Genomic DNA, 17,413 nt, shown 5'->3' on the forward strand with positions numbered 1-17,413 from the left:
TTGTTTTTAGTATATATCATTTTTTATTAAATAATATGTGAGAATTATGTGTTCAATGGTTAATTAATATATATTCAATTAATCAAAAGGTTAGCCTTGGGCCTTTGGGCTCTTGGGCTCTGTGATTTAAATTAAACCCGATTAGTTAATTAATTATTTTTAAATAATGTTTTGAATTTCATTCTTCTCTTTGTTGTTTAAAATATAATTACTAATTAAAGTAATAAGAAAAAGCTAACATATTACTTAATTACATATATTAAATAAAAGAAGTAGGCCAAAAAAACAAAAGTTAGGAAACTAATTATACATTTTTTAATATTTTTTTCAAAAAAAATTTCCCATATTAAATTTTCATTTTCCAAAGTATAGCCGCACGGCTATACAGGTGCCACGTGTCAAATGAGTAAAGCCGGGCGGCTATGTTGTTGCGGGAAGGAAAATGGGTATAGCCGAGCGGCTATACTATTTCTGAATAAATTTAAAAAAGAATCTGGTATAGCCGGGCGGCTATACTGTATATGCATGCATACAAACCCGCCCAGCGCTGATGCGCCACGCGTCAAAGGAGTAGCACTGGTTTTTTGTTTTAAAAAAGTATAGCCGCGCGGCTATACTATTTTGAAAATGAATTAAGGGGAAAACTGGGTGTAGCCGACAGCTGTACTATTTTGTTTTTAGTATATATCATTTTTTATTAAATAATATGTGAGAATTATGTGTTCAATGATTAATTAATATATATTCAATTAATCAAAAGGTTAGCCTTGGGTCTTTGGCCTCTTTGGCTCTGTGATTTAAATTAAACCCGATTAGTTAATTAATTTATTTTAAATAATGTTTTGAATTTCATTCTTCTCTTTGTTGTTTAAAATATAATTACTAATTAAAGTAATAAGAAAAGGCTAACATATTACTTAATTACATATATTAAATTAAAGAAGTAGGCCAAAAAAACAAAAGGCTAAACTAATTATATTTTTTTTAATATTTTTTTTCAAAAAAAATTTCCCATATTAAATTTTCATTTTTAAAAGTATAGCCGCACGGCTATACTATTTATATTCATAAAAAGGGACGGGCCCAGGGCCCAGGTGCCACGTGTTAAATGAGTAAAGCCGGGCGGCTATATTGTTGGGGGAAGGAAAATGGGTATAGCCGTGCGGCTATACTATTTCTGAATAAATTTAAAAAAAAAAGAATCTGGTATAGCCTGGCGGCTATACTGTATATGCATGCATACAGACCCGCCCAGCGCTGATGCGCCACGCGTCAAAGGAGGAGCACTGGTTTTTTGGTTTTAAAAAAGTATAGCCGGCTATACTATTTTGAAAATCAATTATGGGGAAAACTGAGGCTATACTATTTTGTTTTTAGTATATATCATTTTTTATTCAATAATATGTGAGAATTATGTGTTCAATGGTTAATTGACATATGTTCAATTAATTAAAAGGTTTGCCTTGGGCCTTTGGGCTCTATGATTTAAATTAAATTAAATTAGTTAATTAATTATTTTTAAATAATGTTTTGAATTTCATTCTTCTATTTGTTGTTTAAAATATGATTACTAATTAAAGTAATAAGGTGATATAATTCTAAACCTAAACTCTTATTTATACATAATTATATATGTATGCGGGCCTAACGGGGCGGGATTTTGTGGGCGGGCCAGGCCGGGCTTTCTTGGGCAGGCCCGGCCCGGGCTTCAGACATTCAAGTCCAAACCTACCCCAGCCCAAGGCAGGCCAAGCCATCTCAAAGCCCATAACGGTCAAGCTGGACTTTTTTTTCAATGAGCCAAGCTGGCCCCCATCGGCCCATGAGCCCGCGGGCCAAATGATGAGGCCTACATAGAACAATAGAAAATGAAGAAGAGGAGCCACGAGAGTAGACACAGGGGACAACTTTTATCTCTTCCGTATTTTTTTTTTTTTAATTGTCTTTTTTAATTTTGAATGTGGCCTTCCGCTCAAGAGGTTTGAGGCCTCAAGTTTTGGAACTCATCGATCTTTTAAAAATAAAAAGCTTTGGAACTCTCAATAAAATATGTAAATTATAGATATAGATATATATATATATATATATATATATAATTTGGGACCCCTTTGAACTGAGGCCCTAGCCGTCGCACTCCGCACCCATGCTCAGAGTCGGCACTGTACACGACTCTGCATATATGACGAATTTTCAAGTCTAACACATAGACAACACATATTTGATGCCATACAGTACATGTGGTTGTTGGGTTTGCGCACATGAACTAACCCGCTTAGATACTATGAAGAAAGGTGAGGTTCCACCTCAAAATCAGCGTAGCATGTAGAATATTCTCGATGCTTAATTAGATAAATATGCATTGTTAAGACGCTAACTTTGGTTATCATTAGTTTAATTCAATTATTTCATTTCGCACCCATGCTCAGAGTCGGCACTGTACACGACTCTGCATATATGACGAATTTTCAAGTCTAACACATAGACAACACATATTTGATGCCATACAGTACATGTGGTTGTTGGGTTTGCGCACATGAACTAACCCGCTTAGATACTATGAAGAAAGGTGAGGTTCCACCTCAAAATCAGCGTAGCATGTAGAATATTCTCGATGCTTAATTAGATAAATATGCATTGTTAAGACGCTAACTTTGGTTATCATTAGTTTAATTCAATTATTTCATTTCGCACTTTCTTTTCTCATACTAATCTATGAATTGTTTTTGTTAAACTAGGATTATATGAACATAGATTATATGATGACTAAACCCACATGTTTTGAACGTTAATTAAAGTGGTCACTTTTTCCAGCCGCAATCAGGAAACTTCCCAGCTAACTTTGCCACTTGGGAAACACGATTGCTCATGCTTCCTTATCTCTGCGGCCGGAACTTCTTTTACTCTTCTCCAGCAAGTGTTTTTCCATTTGGTGACTTAAGTTAGGGTTGCTTTGGAATTAATATTCTGCGGAAGTAATTATTTCAAATCATTATACTAGTAAATAATTTATAAATAAATTTAATATTATTCTTTTAAGTCAGTCATTCGGCTTTTAGATAATTATATTTTAAGTGAACCACTGGTACAATGTGATCTCATAATCAAAATCATCTATATATTTTATCTCCTAACAAGTTTTCAAGTCAACTAGGTTTAACCTACAAATCTTCTACCCTGCACATACAAATTTACGTTCAGGGTTGACTTCAGATAAAATGGGCACATGGTTTGACTAATTGTAATTGGTGATTTGACATAACTAATTTTTATGCAAAATAATTAATCTACTTGAATCTTGATGACTGCAGAAAAAAGAGTGATGTGCGGCGACAATCATGCAATGCAATTTTCTGACTTGTCGAAAAAGGAACTTTACAAACAGCTCTCTCTATATATATATCTAACACAAAAATATGACCCAAACTAGACATGTAATGATAGTTGGATGCTGAGACTTAAATCTCCAAATGACAACTTGACTGAACATGACCAGAGTACTTGTGAGGGGTCTCTAGTTTTGTCCATGTGTAATTGTCCAAATCTAGTATGTAAGCCATGTGGGGCTCCCCAAACCCTGCACATCCAATCACTAATACTTTGCCCTGCCATGCTGTCACACAAGCTGGATTACGCACCTGAGCTGGCAGCTTCGCCACGAATTTCCATGTTCCGCGTCTACGTTTCACCACATCACCGCCACGACACATGTACATTGTCTCGTCATTGCCGTCCACGCACGTCCTTGGACACGTGGCGACTTGCAAGAAGTCGTCTTGTACTTGATCCCACTGCCATGTGGACAAATTGAATGTTTCGGTGCTTCTTTCGAAACGGCCTTGCATTTCTGTACAATAGCCACCGATGACATGGAGCTTGCCATGCTGGAAAATTGCCTTACATTCGTCGCGTTCTCTTGCCATGTCAGGCAATGAAATCCACTCATCTTTCGCCACGTCATATGCTATTGCCGATCTCAACGCATTCTTCTCATCATCATGTCCACCCGCAACGAACACCATCCGATCCGAATCCGACGAGCATCCAAAGAAAATCCGAGCACCACCTGGCATATCAGCTCCACGCCTCCACGTGGCAGACACAAAGTTGTAGACAAACACGGAATTCGAGATGGTCCATGACATCGGATCCCAACCCCCGATCACCACTAAATCCGACCCGACCGCTGTCAGTTGGCAAAACATGGGTAGCCCAGTAGCAAAACCGGCAAGCGGCGGCAACTCAGACCAGTTACCCAAATCCGGCTCACAAAGAGTGAGCCGGTAAACCGGGCTATCTGGGCACTTGAAAACACCAACACCATGATTTGAGACAACATGTGATTGAACCATCACAATGAGTTTTTGGCTATGGCCGCCAGCCTTCCTAAGCCGATGAAACTCCGGCAGCTCAACCTCAGCCTTCCAACCCTTGCAAACCGATGCCATAACTGGGAACTGATCATGTTTGATACGAATTAGACAATCATAGGCTATATCGTCAGGCAGACCAGAAATCAGAACCATGGTACAAAAATTGGTATCAAACAAAAACAGAGTCTTGGGTTTTTGGATTCCGAGAGAGATTTTATGAATTCTGAGAGATGGGTTTTTGAATTATGAGAGATGGGTTTTTGAATTTGAGCTCCTGGGACTGCTCAGAAGGGGCTTTTATAATTTTGAAGGCAGTGTTCGATTCCTATGCAAGAAATAGAAGAAGGGTCCCCTAGCTGCTACAGTTTCATGTTTCCTTCTATTGGCAACTATTTTATTGTCATAGCAATAACTAATAAATAAATAAGCATTTGCCTTGAATGGTTTTTTCGGGTAATGAAGGTCTAGAAGGTTTGGGGTGATGCTTTCAAGCAGAGGAGTAAAATAAAAAATAGAGAACGGGGGGCGGGGGGCGGGGGGGAGACAATTAACAGCGCCTTGTTTTTGCCGATGTTAACGTTCCCGGTAGTAACGGACTCTGTTTGCCAGCAGTTTTCTCATTTGATTTATCATCAATGAATTGTCATTATTCTCCCTTTCTTTGATTATTTATTTATACAAAATTACAAATAGAAGAAGATTGTGGGGTTTGTTTGTAAATTGGGTTGTCACGGTCGGTGTGTCTTCAACGTAATCTGCACATTTTTCTTGATTGACAAATATTTAAAGCATGTGATGGTGATGCCATTGCCATGTGTGGAAAGAAGAAATGCCAACAAGAGAAATCATAATCCGACTTTGCTCGAAAGAGAGTTTTTACATGCATTTCAATGTCAGTTCATGTTTATTGTACAAAAGAAGAAATGCATGCCAACAAGAGAAATCATAATCTCTCGATAGATCTTGCGTTACTTTCAATTTCATTATCAAAATTGAAAAAGTTGAGTTAAATTTGCATGTCACTAAAAACATGTATGGAAAATTGATACATGAATACTCTTTTTGTTTAGTACAAGCGATTGGGGGAGATGAGTTTACACAAATATTCATTTAGTGTTTGGGAATTTCGAACCTCTCCCCATATGAGTGGAGTTGAAAGAGCTCAACCAACTAAGCTATATTGGCAAATGTGTTAGTACTCTTATAATTCAATCCGGACCAATATCATTAACGATGGTCATTATTGTCAAAGTACACAGATTACTTTTGCTAAATTCATTATGATATGGCAAAAGTATGCTTGTATACATGCATTCGTATTACAACTGCCGGACTTTGTTTTCTTTTTTCTTTTTATGTTATAATGCTCCCAAGTTGCACCAAAGTGCGAATGAAGTCAAATGAAAAGCATTTCCAAAGTGCACCTAAAGAAAAAGAAAAAGCTCATTAAGAACTCACTTATTAGTTAAGCCATCTCACATTTGTGCAACAAAATCATCAGAATGTTTATATGTAATCAATTGCGCCTATGGATTTGATCAAAACTTGCGCAGTAATCAATGGTAATAAACAAGGTAAATCGATTTTATAAATTACCAAATATAAAATCTTATTCAATTAACTAGAGATAAATAATGCTACGTCGAGTTGGTTTCGTATATTCCAAGGCATAAGAATAATTCAGAAAGAATTATGAAAGCCTTGAGAAGTGTGATGAGTGCTAATTTCCATTCGAGGAAGGTTTTCATGAATTGGTTACAAAACCATGTGCATAAGAATTATGATAACTTTGAAGAAAGTGAGGAGCTTCTTCCTTCCCCTCCCCCCGAATGATGCCCACTATTTTGTACAAACCCATGTGCATGCTTCGCTTTATGAAGTTTTGTAAAGCAATCTAAATACAATTAGGTTGTCAAACCGAAAACTATAAATTGATTAAATAGAGTTATGTACATATAGACCGTGTTTCGTCGATACGACGGAGAAAAACTTTCGTGTTACGAGTGCAATGCATTTTTCTCTCGATCTGACTCCTCATAAGAAGAGTGTATTTCTGACTATGTATAAGTGGTCTGAGTCAGATATTGTGATGGAAACCACAGCCTCCATATGGTGTTGCCACAAAAAATGGGCTAATTATGAGACCATTGGATTATCTGAGTCAGTCTGATTTATGGCCTTCAATTATTTTATTTCATTTGTTTTTTCCTCAATTTATGTATATTACGTGTTTTAATCATCTTTTGGACAATCAATCAAAATCAAATCTAATAACCTTTTTCATACAAGATCTAATCTAATTACCTGTTTTAATCACCGACTTCCGCTAATTCTTTAGTGAAAAACACGCTAAGTGATCTCCTCATTTGGAAAAAGATAATAATAATTATTGGTACTTTGTGGGACCATCTTAATTTTTTTTGGACTTTTGTATATACACACAAGTTTACACTAATTTACTTTTGTATAACTATATTTTGCATCAATTGGTAGAGGACTATACCATGTTTTAAGAGCGATTGAAGTTAGTACTTCTAAAATTCAGGTAGGATTTTGCTAAAGTCAATCGATTTATAATTACTGATCAACTTTAAATATCATAAAATCATAAACAATTGATCGTAGCATATCTTATCAAGATTTGAGAATAAGTAGAGGGGCGACGGAGCCACTTCTAGGCCATGAGTGGTCTGCCCCCCAATTTTCTAAAACAAATTATAATTGAGTTAGTAATATTTAGCTATATAATATGCAACTCTTGAATACTTATATATTTGATATACTTATATTTTCTATTTTGACATTCCACCCTAACATTACAATTCTAGCTCAACCTTTAGGTTTCTCGTATACACTACCAAAATATTATGGACGTTCAAACTTGAGATCACTAATCTACAATGTCTTTTTTAACTGAACTAGATTTAATTGTCGACATAAACTAATATTTAACTCTAAGAAAATGGTGCAATCATTTTGGACAAGACTTGCATGAGTTGTGTAGGGCACCGTCTCTTTATCTTCTAATTGGTTGTGGGAAAGCAATTATGCTGACCCGAGCATATGCTTAGGTTTCATAATTGATGGGTCCATTTATTTATCAAGGGAACACAATCAATGGACGTACGACCTCATATCACCAAATACCTTTTTTTAAGTGCATTCTTAATATAAGCTGAAATAGATGAATGTCATTTTTTTAAAGACATTTAGTGAGGGAAAATAAGGGTACGTTATTTTTGGGTTGTAATCAAACGGATTGGGGTTTTTGAACATTTTAGATAAGCATATACTTTTCAATATCGATATTTTTATACAAATATCTAAAAGTATAGACAATTTCGATCGTTGAACGTATTATAGTACAATAATTATACAATTAACCTAGGAAAAATTTCCTCCGTTAATTTTTTAAATAAGGACATCATATACTCGAAAACTAGCCTAATATAACATATAAAAATTGCATCCAATACATCTCTTTCAAGAAACAACATGCAGTGGCGGGCAAAGCAGCCTACAAATTTAAAGATTGAGGTCAGTTTTGGCCTCAATATAAAAATAATGCGTTTCTAAGCACTATAAAACCAGCAAGCACATGGTATATATATAAATATATAGTCTACGAGTGTGACAAGGTTAAATCTGATAAAGACATCAAGTTGAAGTAACGATTTATATTTATTTTTTTTGGCTTATCATAGAGCCACCGTTTTCTGTTATAATAATAAACAACCAAAATAAAATAAATAAATAAAAGAGCAAGGGTTTACAGATTGTTCAACACTAGTGGATTTAGCTTTAGGAGATGGTTTGCTTATTCCATCTCCAAAGGGTGCCTTAATCTAATTGTGGGTTGACTCAGTCCAGAACTGGTGCTTCACTCCTTTTTGGAGCCTTCCACAACTTACTCATGATGTTTCTCATCTGAGCTCCTTTTGTGCAGAGGTTCGATTTCAACATGTGTTTTGAGAGGCAAATTTAAATTTTATGGCTGATGCCTTAGCTAGTTTAGGGCATTCGCTCTCTTCTTCCAAATTATAGGACTCTTGCCTCCCCCTATCTGTTTTGAATAGTTTCTATTTCGGCCTCTTTGGCCTGCATCTCCTAGAGGTTTTCTGTTGTAATCTTCTCTTTTCGTAGCCATAAAAAAAAAAACACTTGTGGATTGGTAAAGCAAATCTAACTTGCCTTCATAGTCACTCTGATTCCATGACACAATCCTTTTAATTTTTTGGATCAATTCATTGAAGAAGCAAGTTGTCATCAGCAAAAAAGAATATCACTCTCATGGTAAGCGCTTTAGTCTTGCCCTCTCTGGCGCGCTTCCTAAATCAACAACCATCCTTTATGAGAATTGAATTTAAGTTCTCCTTCTCTAATAAAATGAAGACTAAATGCAAGGGTGATAATTAACTAATAATGACCTAAAAGATGTACGATCTGAATCATGAGATGACATGTGATACGGACCCAAACAAGTAGGCATCACTACACTAATTTTCTAACCGAGTAGCGCTAAGTGCTACAATAATACCATACAATACTCAAAATGGAACACTGAATTTCAAATGTCAAAAGGAGAAAGATGATTGTGTCAAAATACACCAGAGAAGCAGTTTGTTAATACATTTTTCAAAAGTTGTGTGCTGAATGAATTTAGTAGTGACTTTATTTTAAGGTAGCACAAGTAACGGTAATATCCAGTGGTCTGTCAATGTGGAAGTCTGGAGTTTGATTAGTATGAACAATGCTGACGTAAGCACTTAGCTTATCATAGATTGACGTGACAAAACCTGCAACTCTGACATATTGACTGCTATATTTATTTTTTTCTGGGGTCAGATTGACTGCTAATTGATCCACAGTGTTTGCTTGTCCTGAAAATTCAAGGCGTGAACCAATGGGAAGACCCAAAATATGACTTTTGACTTCTGAAATGGAAGCAATCTTCCGATGCCATGACGTTGTCTCTAAGCAGTCGTCTGGATTTTTCTATTGTCTTTGATAATTGCAACATCTTGGGAGAAATGGCTACATTTATACGAAAGTAGGTCAAGAGGGAATAAAGTAGTTTGAATTAGGATTTAGGGTTCGAAGAAGCACTTTGTTGTGCATCTAGCCACCAAAAAAAGAAGAAGAAAAAAACTTAAGAAATTCCGAAGTTTCTTTGAACCAAATGTCACAATTCTTTTTTCAACTGAAGTGCAAGCCGTTCAAACAAGTTACTTTGAATAAAATGTCCCAGTTATTTTGTTCAACTAAATTTCAAGTCATTTAGATTGAACACGGGACCCGCAGAGACTTTGTTCGTTGAATATGCATATCTTTCTTAAATTGCAAAAGGTTGCTATCATTTGGTAGGAGGTAAGTGAAAAAAACCTTTGCATGTTGCTAATGTGGTTCAATCAAGAAAGTTATTGTCGTTTAGAGACCCAAAAAAGAAAAAAGAAACGCATTGCGGGGGCTTCCAATTCCATGGAGATACAGGAAACCGAGGTCAATCTGTACACATGCGAAGAAAGAAATAGCAACACTCAATGGGAACCATCTTCAAGACTAATAAACTTATGGAAAAGGACTGAAAACCCCATTCAAACCCTTGTCAATGATAAGATACAAAATAGAGTTAATGTCTTTCCATAACCTTTGAATTAGAAGGCTGCTCTCTTACAGCATTTTCTATGGAATTTTCGTTTTGACAAGGACACCGAAAGAGAGAATATCAAGAAGAAGAAAAAAAAGATCTTTCCAAAGACTTCAATGAGAATCACCTTTCATTATATTGATCATCATGGAATCCTCATAGAGACTAAATTTCTACAATAGTCAGCAAGGTTAATTTACCACAATAGTCTTTACTAATTACTCACAAGATAGGCCTTCCACTTTGGTGAATACTTCTTAAAACGAAAAACCGTTCCTAGGGATGGAACGAACAAGGAAAGCCATTGCATATCTCAAATCTCAAATTCTTCAGTGATATAGCCAACTCAATGCAAAGCTGCTAGCTCAACAAGCTCTTTGTATTTATCAGACACAAAGGACTTCACCTTCAGAGGGGCTTTTCCGTCACCCTTTCCTGGAGAGGCGTACTTCATCCCAATTACTGTTGGCAGACCTGCAAGATCCAATGCAATTAACTTGTTTCACTCATGCTTTTCTTAAACAAAATGAAAAAGTACAAAGGCAATCGGATAAACGGGAGAGGGCTAGTAACATAGAAATGAAAACAAAGAGCATTCTGGCTGTGATCCATATAAGGAACCTAAGAAATACTTAAACTTTTTGGATAGATAAGTGGGCGATATCACATGACATAAAAGGAATTTCTTATCCAAATAAATGCACTCACTCTCGTGTATACGTCCAAATAACAACCGTTCCCCCTTCCAAAACTCCAGAGGTCTAGTCTTGATCCTCGTGCTTCGCCTTACCCCAGATTGCCACAATGTACCAGCCCCTAGGAAAACAATATAGGTACAAAATTCCAATAGAAATTAAATATTAATACTAGTAGTAACCAAGCAGCAGCAGTAGCAGCAGTAGTAATATCAGTATATTGTCAGATTTGCATGAGTACCTGCGAGACTTTGCCTTTTAGAAACTTCTTTACTCTTCCGTTTTCTTTGCTGAGGCGAGTTTGCTTTGATCTGTTGATTCAACGATGCTCCAGAAGGCTCTTGCATTATCTGTTTCACAAGAAACATAAATGTAAAATTGTATGCCAGCCATGAGCCATGTTTGCTCCACATAAGTATGAATGAATGGACTACTTAAACAAACTTCCGAACATCATTGCTCTTCAAAAATTGCCAAACTTAAGGATAGAGTGACAAGCACAACTTGTAATTTTGATAAAACAATTGATGATGATGATACTGACAGTGATGATTAACATTGATGGAAATTCTGTGAACACTGCACAAATGCTAGAATGTGACAAAGATATCAAATAAATCATGACAACCACCAAATAACATGAAATAATGACAAAGGAAAACAGCCTAGAAATAAGTAACCTCATTGTGTGTCTCTGAACCACTGTCCAGGTTTCTGGACCGACCATCCGCTGGATCCTCATCAACTGCTGCTGAATGTAATTGATATATTAGAGAAATAAGCAGTAAACCGGCAGCAGAGAAGTAGTAAAATGAGTAGTGTCAGATTGCCTGAGTAAAGACCTGCTCGACTTTGCCTTTTAGAAACTTCTTTACTCTTCTGCTTTCTGCGTGGACGTGAGTTTGCTTTGATCTGTTTATTCAATAATGCTCCAGAATGCTCTTGTATTCTCTGTTTTACAAGAAACATAAATATAAAATTAGTTATGATAAAAAGACTATTTGAGAAAGAAAAAATAATGAAGAAGAGAAATCCTAGCTTAAAAAGCAAGCAAGCAACAAGCTTCTGGACATTAAAGTTCAAGTAAGTCAGATTTCAAGGGCAAATACTTCTATCATATTCTGTTTACACTTAGCCACATGCAAACTGAGTCTACTGAATTCTTGATAATTCTGATTCATCCACCCATTATTAAAGAAGGCCAGAATGGGCTTATATTGTCCAATATGAATTCAAAAGTAACCTTTAACATCAGACTACCTACCAGGTGGAAAACTATGAACTTAAAGTAGATGGGTACACTGTATACCACTGTTGGGCCATATTTGCCCCAAATAAGTACAGATGAATGGATACCTTAAAGAAACTTAAGAACATCACTGCTTCTCAAAAATTGCCAAACTTGAGAATAGAGCTTTGTTATTTATATAAAAACAATTGATGATGACGATAATGGCAGTGATGATATAATACGATGGAAGTTCTGTGTGATCACTACAGAAATGCTAGAATGTGTCAAAAGGTATTAAAAAATTATGAGAACCACCAAATAACATGAGAGAATGGCAAAGGAAAATAGCCTGGTAATTAGTAACCTCGTTGTGTGTCTCTGGACCAGTGTCTAGGTTTCTGGAGAGACCATCTGTTGGATGCTCCTCAACTTCTGTTGAATGTAATTGATCTATTAGAGAAATAAGAAATGACAAGCAAAGGTAGTTAGAATAGAAGTTATCAAAAACAATTTAATGTTAGCGAAGAACAATCAAATTTCTAATGTTAAACACGTATTGAGACACTAGAAGCAGATTTCAACAAGCTGGACTAAGTTTAACTGGTGGGCTCTGTGAAATTTCATCTCCAATATGAACTGGTAACTGGGTTCAATTAGTTTTACAAGTTTTTTTCAGTCCCTGATATCATAACTGGTGGATCTGGATACTTACGGTAGATGCGGAACATTGCAGAGTCTAGTGGCAAATAAATGCAATTGACGCTCTGATATGAGATTTTAGTTGATTGCACACTACACTAGTATTTCTCATTTAGTACAAGTAGCTCATACCTAATTCATTCTGAGTGCCGTTCGACTTTTCCAAAGTTGACACTGACACATTAAGTTCAGGCTCTGCACTATCCAGTGCTTCCTCCAGTGTGTCTTCCACCTGTATCTCGTCATAATACATCACAAAATCAGCAAGCATTTACAGTTCTGAAAATAAAACATACAGAAGCCAAAAGGTAAATTGACCTTGTTCCCATCATTGCCCCCATTTCCCCAAGTATCTGTGTCAGCATCAGGCCTACTTAATGTACCATCCATAACCCTGTTATCCATATTGTTGCTTCCAATGTCATCCTCCATTTCAAGATGAGATCTACTTGAGCCAACAACAATACTCTCACCATGTTTACTTGAATCTCCACTCATAGATCTTTCAAATGCATGACTGAATTCTTCAATAGCCACTTCAGGTGAACCTGTCGGGACTTCAAAATTATCAGTTTGTTTAATTAACTTCAACTTATCAGAAATGGTTGCCTGCTCTCTTGTGTCAACCAGCTCAGATTGTTTGTTGCCATTCTCAACTAAAGAAGGATTTGTCTCTAGAAACCTATCAATATCATCAGCTGAAAATGGATCACTTGATGGATTTGACTGTAAAATCCTCTTCTTTAGAGCCGAAATTGAAGCAAAAGGGCTCTTTGGTGGTGTTGGAGAAGCTAAATGAATAGACCCTTCTGCCCCCTGTTTGCGCTTAGCAGGTGTTTTACTGCGTATCCCTTTAACCAAGTTATCTATGTCTGTCAAGACATTTGTAGGCTTTGGCAAGGTTCTTCTTGAAGACCTATAATCAACCTTGCGGATACTTGGGAATTCTGGGAGGCTTAATTTCTTCATTTTAATAGGCTTGATCTTCAAGTGCTCCTGTAAAAGACTGACCGCCCCATCCCCTTCTAGATCTGCACAATTTTTAGACAGCAGGTCATGTAAAATTTCACCCAGTTCTTTATCTGCCTTAGCTGTTGCACCTGTGAAGATTACAGTTGTCATGCCATCAGGAAGGAATAATAGGAGGGGTGGGGAGTAAAAAAAATGCATGATAGGAAAAGGGAAAAGGGAGATAACAGGGAAAACTATTAATTCACACAGCAGATGCTAAAAGACCTTTTCTCTTTAACAGGAATTGCTTACCAGCTAAATCCACCTCCTCCAATGCAACATCTTTGTTTTCTGCTTGTGAGCTGTGATTCAATGGACTGTGAATGCTTGTTTCAAGCATATCTTGAGAGGTTTTACCATTCTCACTAGTTTCAGCATCGGTCGATGGATAGAGAGGCTTATATTTAGCTGACCTCCTGTGTTATCAACAAAAATGCTGTCTTACACCACAAATAGGAAAAAGGATGGTGCACGCTAATGCAGGCATATTGAAGGAATAGATGAAAGTATTTATTTTAGGCCAGTAAACAAATTTTAATAATACCCCAAAATTCCTGGTTGACGGCTCCGTTTAATCGGGGATGGATTTTGCTGATCTGCATCCAACACAGCACCACCCATCTGCTTCTCTATTTCTTTTTTAGCATCTGTGCACCAATCAGAAAGCAGTAAAAGTTTACAGTTGCTCAAGGGTTTGTAGTATAGATTCAGAAGTACAGAGGGAGTGCAACTTACTCTCATGCCTCTCATAGGCTGTCCATAATTCCTCAGTGTCTTTCAAGTTTTTGATATCCAAAGGTGGTAGCAGACTCATAGCAGGTTGACTGCAAATTGAATAAAACAAACATCAACCTGTATCTTTAACAGAGTAAAAGTACTTCTTAAGAAAATGAAGCATCAACCATAAGCTTTACCTGGAATTAGGCTTCACAGAGAAACGAGCCCGTTTACGACCCAAGGCTCGTCTTTGCTGTCGAGGGTTTTCCTCAGCCATTTCAGGAACAACTGCATCTTTCTGTTTCAATGCTTGTGGATTAACAGACTTCGGAATTTCCGAAGTACCACTTACAATGTTTTTCGCCTGATCTTTAAGTTTAGTTGGACTCTGTTGTAAGGCCTGAAAAAGCAGAATAAATAATTAACCATGATTGCTTCCCACCCAGTGATTGAACTACAGTGTACCATGTCATTGACTCAACGGCGGAACATAGAATGACTTTATTTGAGACAAAACTTGGAAGCAAAAAACATATGTTATACTTATAGAGTCAGTTCCGCACTGCATGCGAGACACTAAGCTATAAGTTCAGTAATGACAAACCCCATGGTTCTCGGCCTGCTTGTTGAATTTTAACAAATCAAATCAAATCATAGACAAAATAATAATAATAACTGGTATTATGAGCTTTCCAAAATTAGTATCCCCAAAATTTGAAAGGAAAAATTGAAGGATTACACTTTTTTATTACAGTTTTCAGTTTTCCCAAATTCCAAGTGCCAAACGAGGTGTCAAAAGTTTAGCATTATATGCATTTATCTGCTTTTCATTCGTTTTCTCAGCAACGAAACAGGATTATAGCCTTCATTTAAGAACCCAGATCAAAATAGTTACATTAAGCTCAATCAACTAGACATTGAACCCTCCACCTCAAAAAATAAAAATAGAAGATTCATAACTACACAGTAACAACCCATCCTGCACTTTATAGATCAGAAAATTAGAGAGAGAGAGAGAGAGAGAGAGAGAGAGAGAGAGAGAGAGAGAGAGAGAGAGAGAGAGAGAAAAAACAATCTGACTGGAAACTCACAGTAAGCAGGAACAAAATTAAACTCAAATTCCAATTTTGAAAAGTATAAGAAGAAAGTGGGTGAGAAATGAGAACGGAGATAGAGCGAGGGTAGGTACCACGGACTTGAGTTGAGTATGGATGGTTTGTAGGTCGTTGCCGATGTCGTAGGGCTTGGAATTGTCCGGTAAGATTTTCCCGCTATTTGGGAAGACGGCGAGGCCTGTGTAACCCTGCAGCGGGTCCACTGGGTCGGAGCTCTGAACCTCGTTCATCTCACATGTCAAGTTTCAGGAGAGAACCCTAAGAGAGAGAAAGAGAAGACTCACACAACGATTCGAAAAGTTGAGCGGGAGGGAGCAGGGTTTTTTTTGTTTTTTTATTTTTGGACCGTCCGCACCCCGACCACTCATGTTCGTGTAAAAAAGTTATTTGCGCTGGCACGCACTCAATTTTTCAGCAATTACACGAACACTGGAGTTTCAGATTGTTTTTACTCATTACGTTAATTTTTCGTCCAAAAATTACCAATGTCATCTAAAAACCTTCTTCGATTGAAAAATTTAACCTTAAAAATTAGACCTCACGTTTGTATGTGCAATCTAATTTTTGAGAATAAAAGTTGTCATTTGAGGTTAATTGCAGAAATTATCGAAATAGTGCACAAGTTAATTAGAAAAAGAAAGAATTAAGCAAGCAGATTTGAGTGCAGCTAAACGAATTCTAAAATTAACTGAGTACATCATATTATAAAATTATTTATTAAATTACTCATTTACCCCAATATAAAATAACCAAAAAAGATATCTACCTTTTCTTTTTTTCTTCTTCTTCTTCTTAAAAAATTTGAGAGTCCACAAAACCCAATTTTTTTTTATTTTTTTTTATTTTTATCCCATCACCTTTCTTTCTACTCTCAACTTGTAGAAATCATTTTATTCTCAATCCCATTATAATTTATAAGCCATTCAGCTAAAACTCCTATTATTTTTTCTATAATTTTCAATTGATAATAATAAGAATAATAAAATCAACTAGGCCTCCTCCAACACCTACACCCATTACATGGAATTCTACCCTAAACAAAATGCTCCACAACCTCAATCCCACACATTCATCCCCTCCCACCTATCGCACTCGTAGCTTGTTGCCGTCATGGAAGTATATGTGGGATGGATTATTAATTACGTTGTGAACCAGTCAAGTTGGTAATCATTTGATTTGAAATAGAAGGGTTTTTTTTTTCATTCTTTTTTTTGGCTAAAATTGGCGTAATTGAGTTTCTTACTTGGGATTCCTTGAATCTCTTTATGAAGAAGAATATAACTAACGACGTTAGCTTTTGTCCGTTTGGCAAAAATGTAATTTTATTTTCAATTCACTACAATATATGGCGTGACAGTTATTTTCACCATTGGATAGTATTATATTTGATGTGGCAGCTTTATATTAAAAGTCAAGCAGATCCTAGCAGATAAAATCCAAGCAGATGATTTAAATTCATTAAGGTGTTGTGTGATATAGTGTATTAGGTTGTACAAGGAGTATTTTTAGTAGTTAAATAGGGTGTACTTAGTTAATTGGAAGGATTAGAGACATCATCAACTTACCAAGAGTGTTGCCATTTGGAACCGTATTGGTATAGGAAGGATTCATATCAGGTTGAGCTATTGCAAGCACAAGCATGCTCATCAAAACCACAGCCCTCAACACACTAGCATCCATACCTTCTTTTTCTTTGTTTCAACTGTTTTTTTTATATTGAACTCTGTTTGATTGCCGGAGTTTGTTGGTGAAGGAAGTGGAAGCTATAAAGCCACAATTTATAGGGAGACCCTTTGGCCATCTATGGTTCTAAGCATAATTGTAGCTAATTACTTGATCTGTAATGGAGCACAAATTGAATGCGTCTCTCTTTTGATTTCATGGCGATGATCAGTGAAGACCACCCAAAGTTCACTCCAAAATATTTC

General features: G+C 36.4%; 2 protein-coding genes across 8 annotated transcripts; both read right to left on the minus strand.

The window, feature by feature from the left end:
- Window positions 1–3,371: 3,371 nt before the first annotated feature.
- On the minus strand, window positions 3,372–4,815 carry LOC117622564 (F-box/kelch-repeat protein At1g80440). Its single transcript, XM_034353292.1, has one exon. The coding sequence runs from the start codon at window positions 4,521–4,523 to the stop codon at window positions 3,456–3,458; it is 1,068 nt and encodes a 355-aa protein (XP_034209183.1). The 5' UTR covers window positions 4,524–4,815; the 3' UTR covers window positions 3,372–3,455.
- Window positions 4,816–10,124: 5,309 nt separating this feature from the next.
- On the minus strand, window positions 10,125–15,860 carry LOC117623207 (centromere protein C). 7 transcript variants are annotated; one of them, XM_034354100.1, is made up of 13 exons: window positions 15,560–15,860; window positions 14,568–14,770; window positions 14,389–14,477; window positions 14,198–14,300; window positions 13,906–14,069; window positions 12,961–13,742; window positions 12,775–12,874; window positions 12,308–12,393; window positions 11,555–11,663; window positions 11,393–11,460; window positions 10,954–11,062; window positions 10,726–10,833; window positions 10,125–10,491 (listed from the first exon to the last, which is right to left on the minus strand). In XM_034354100.1, the coding sequence occupies exons 1-13, from the start codon at window positions 15,713–15,715 to the stop codon at window positions 10,364–10,366; spliced, it is 2,205 nt and encodes a 734-aa protein (XP_034209991.1). In that variant the 5' UTR covers window positions 15,716–15,860; the 3' UTR covers window positions 10,125–10,363. The 7 variants fall into 7 exon arrangements, with proteins under 7 accessions (XP_034209991.1, XP_034209994.1, XP_034209993.1 ...); XM_034354103.1 differs by having other exon boundaries at window positions 11,393–11,463; window positions 11,543–11,663; window positions 12,961–13,673; window positions 15,560–15,821; XM_034354102.1 differs by having other exon boundaries at window positions 11,393–11,463; window positions 11,543–11,663; window positions 12,308–12,375; window positions 15,560–15,821.
- Window positions 15,861–17,413: the final 1,553 nt, after the last annotated feature.

Source organism: Prunus dulcis, chromosome 3, assembly GCF_902201215.1.
Source record: "Prunus dulcis chromosome 3, ALMONDv2, whole genome shotgun sequence".
Lineage (NCBI taxonomy): Eukaryota > Viridiplantae > Streptophyta > Magnoliopsida > Rosales > Rosaceae > Prunus > Prunus dulcis.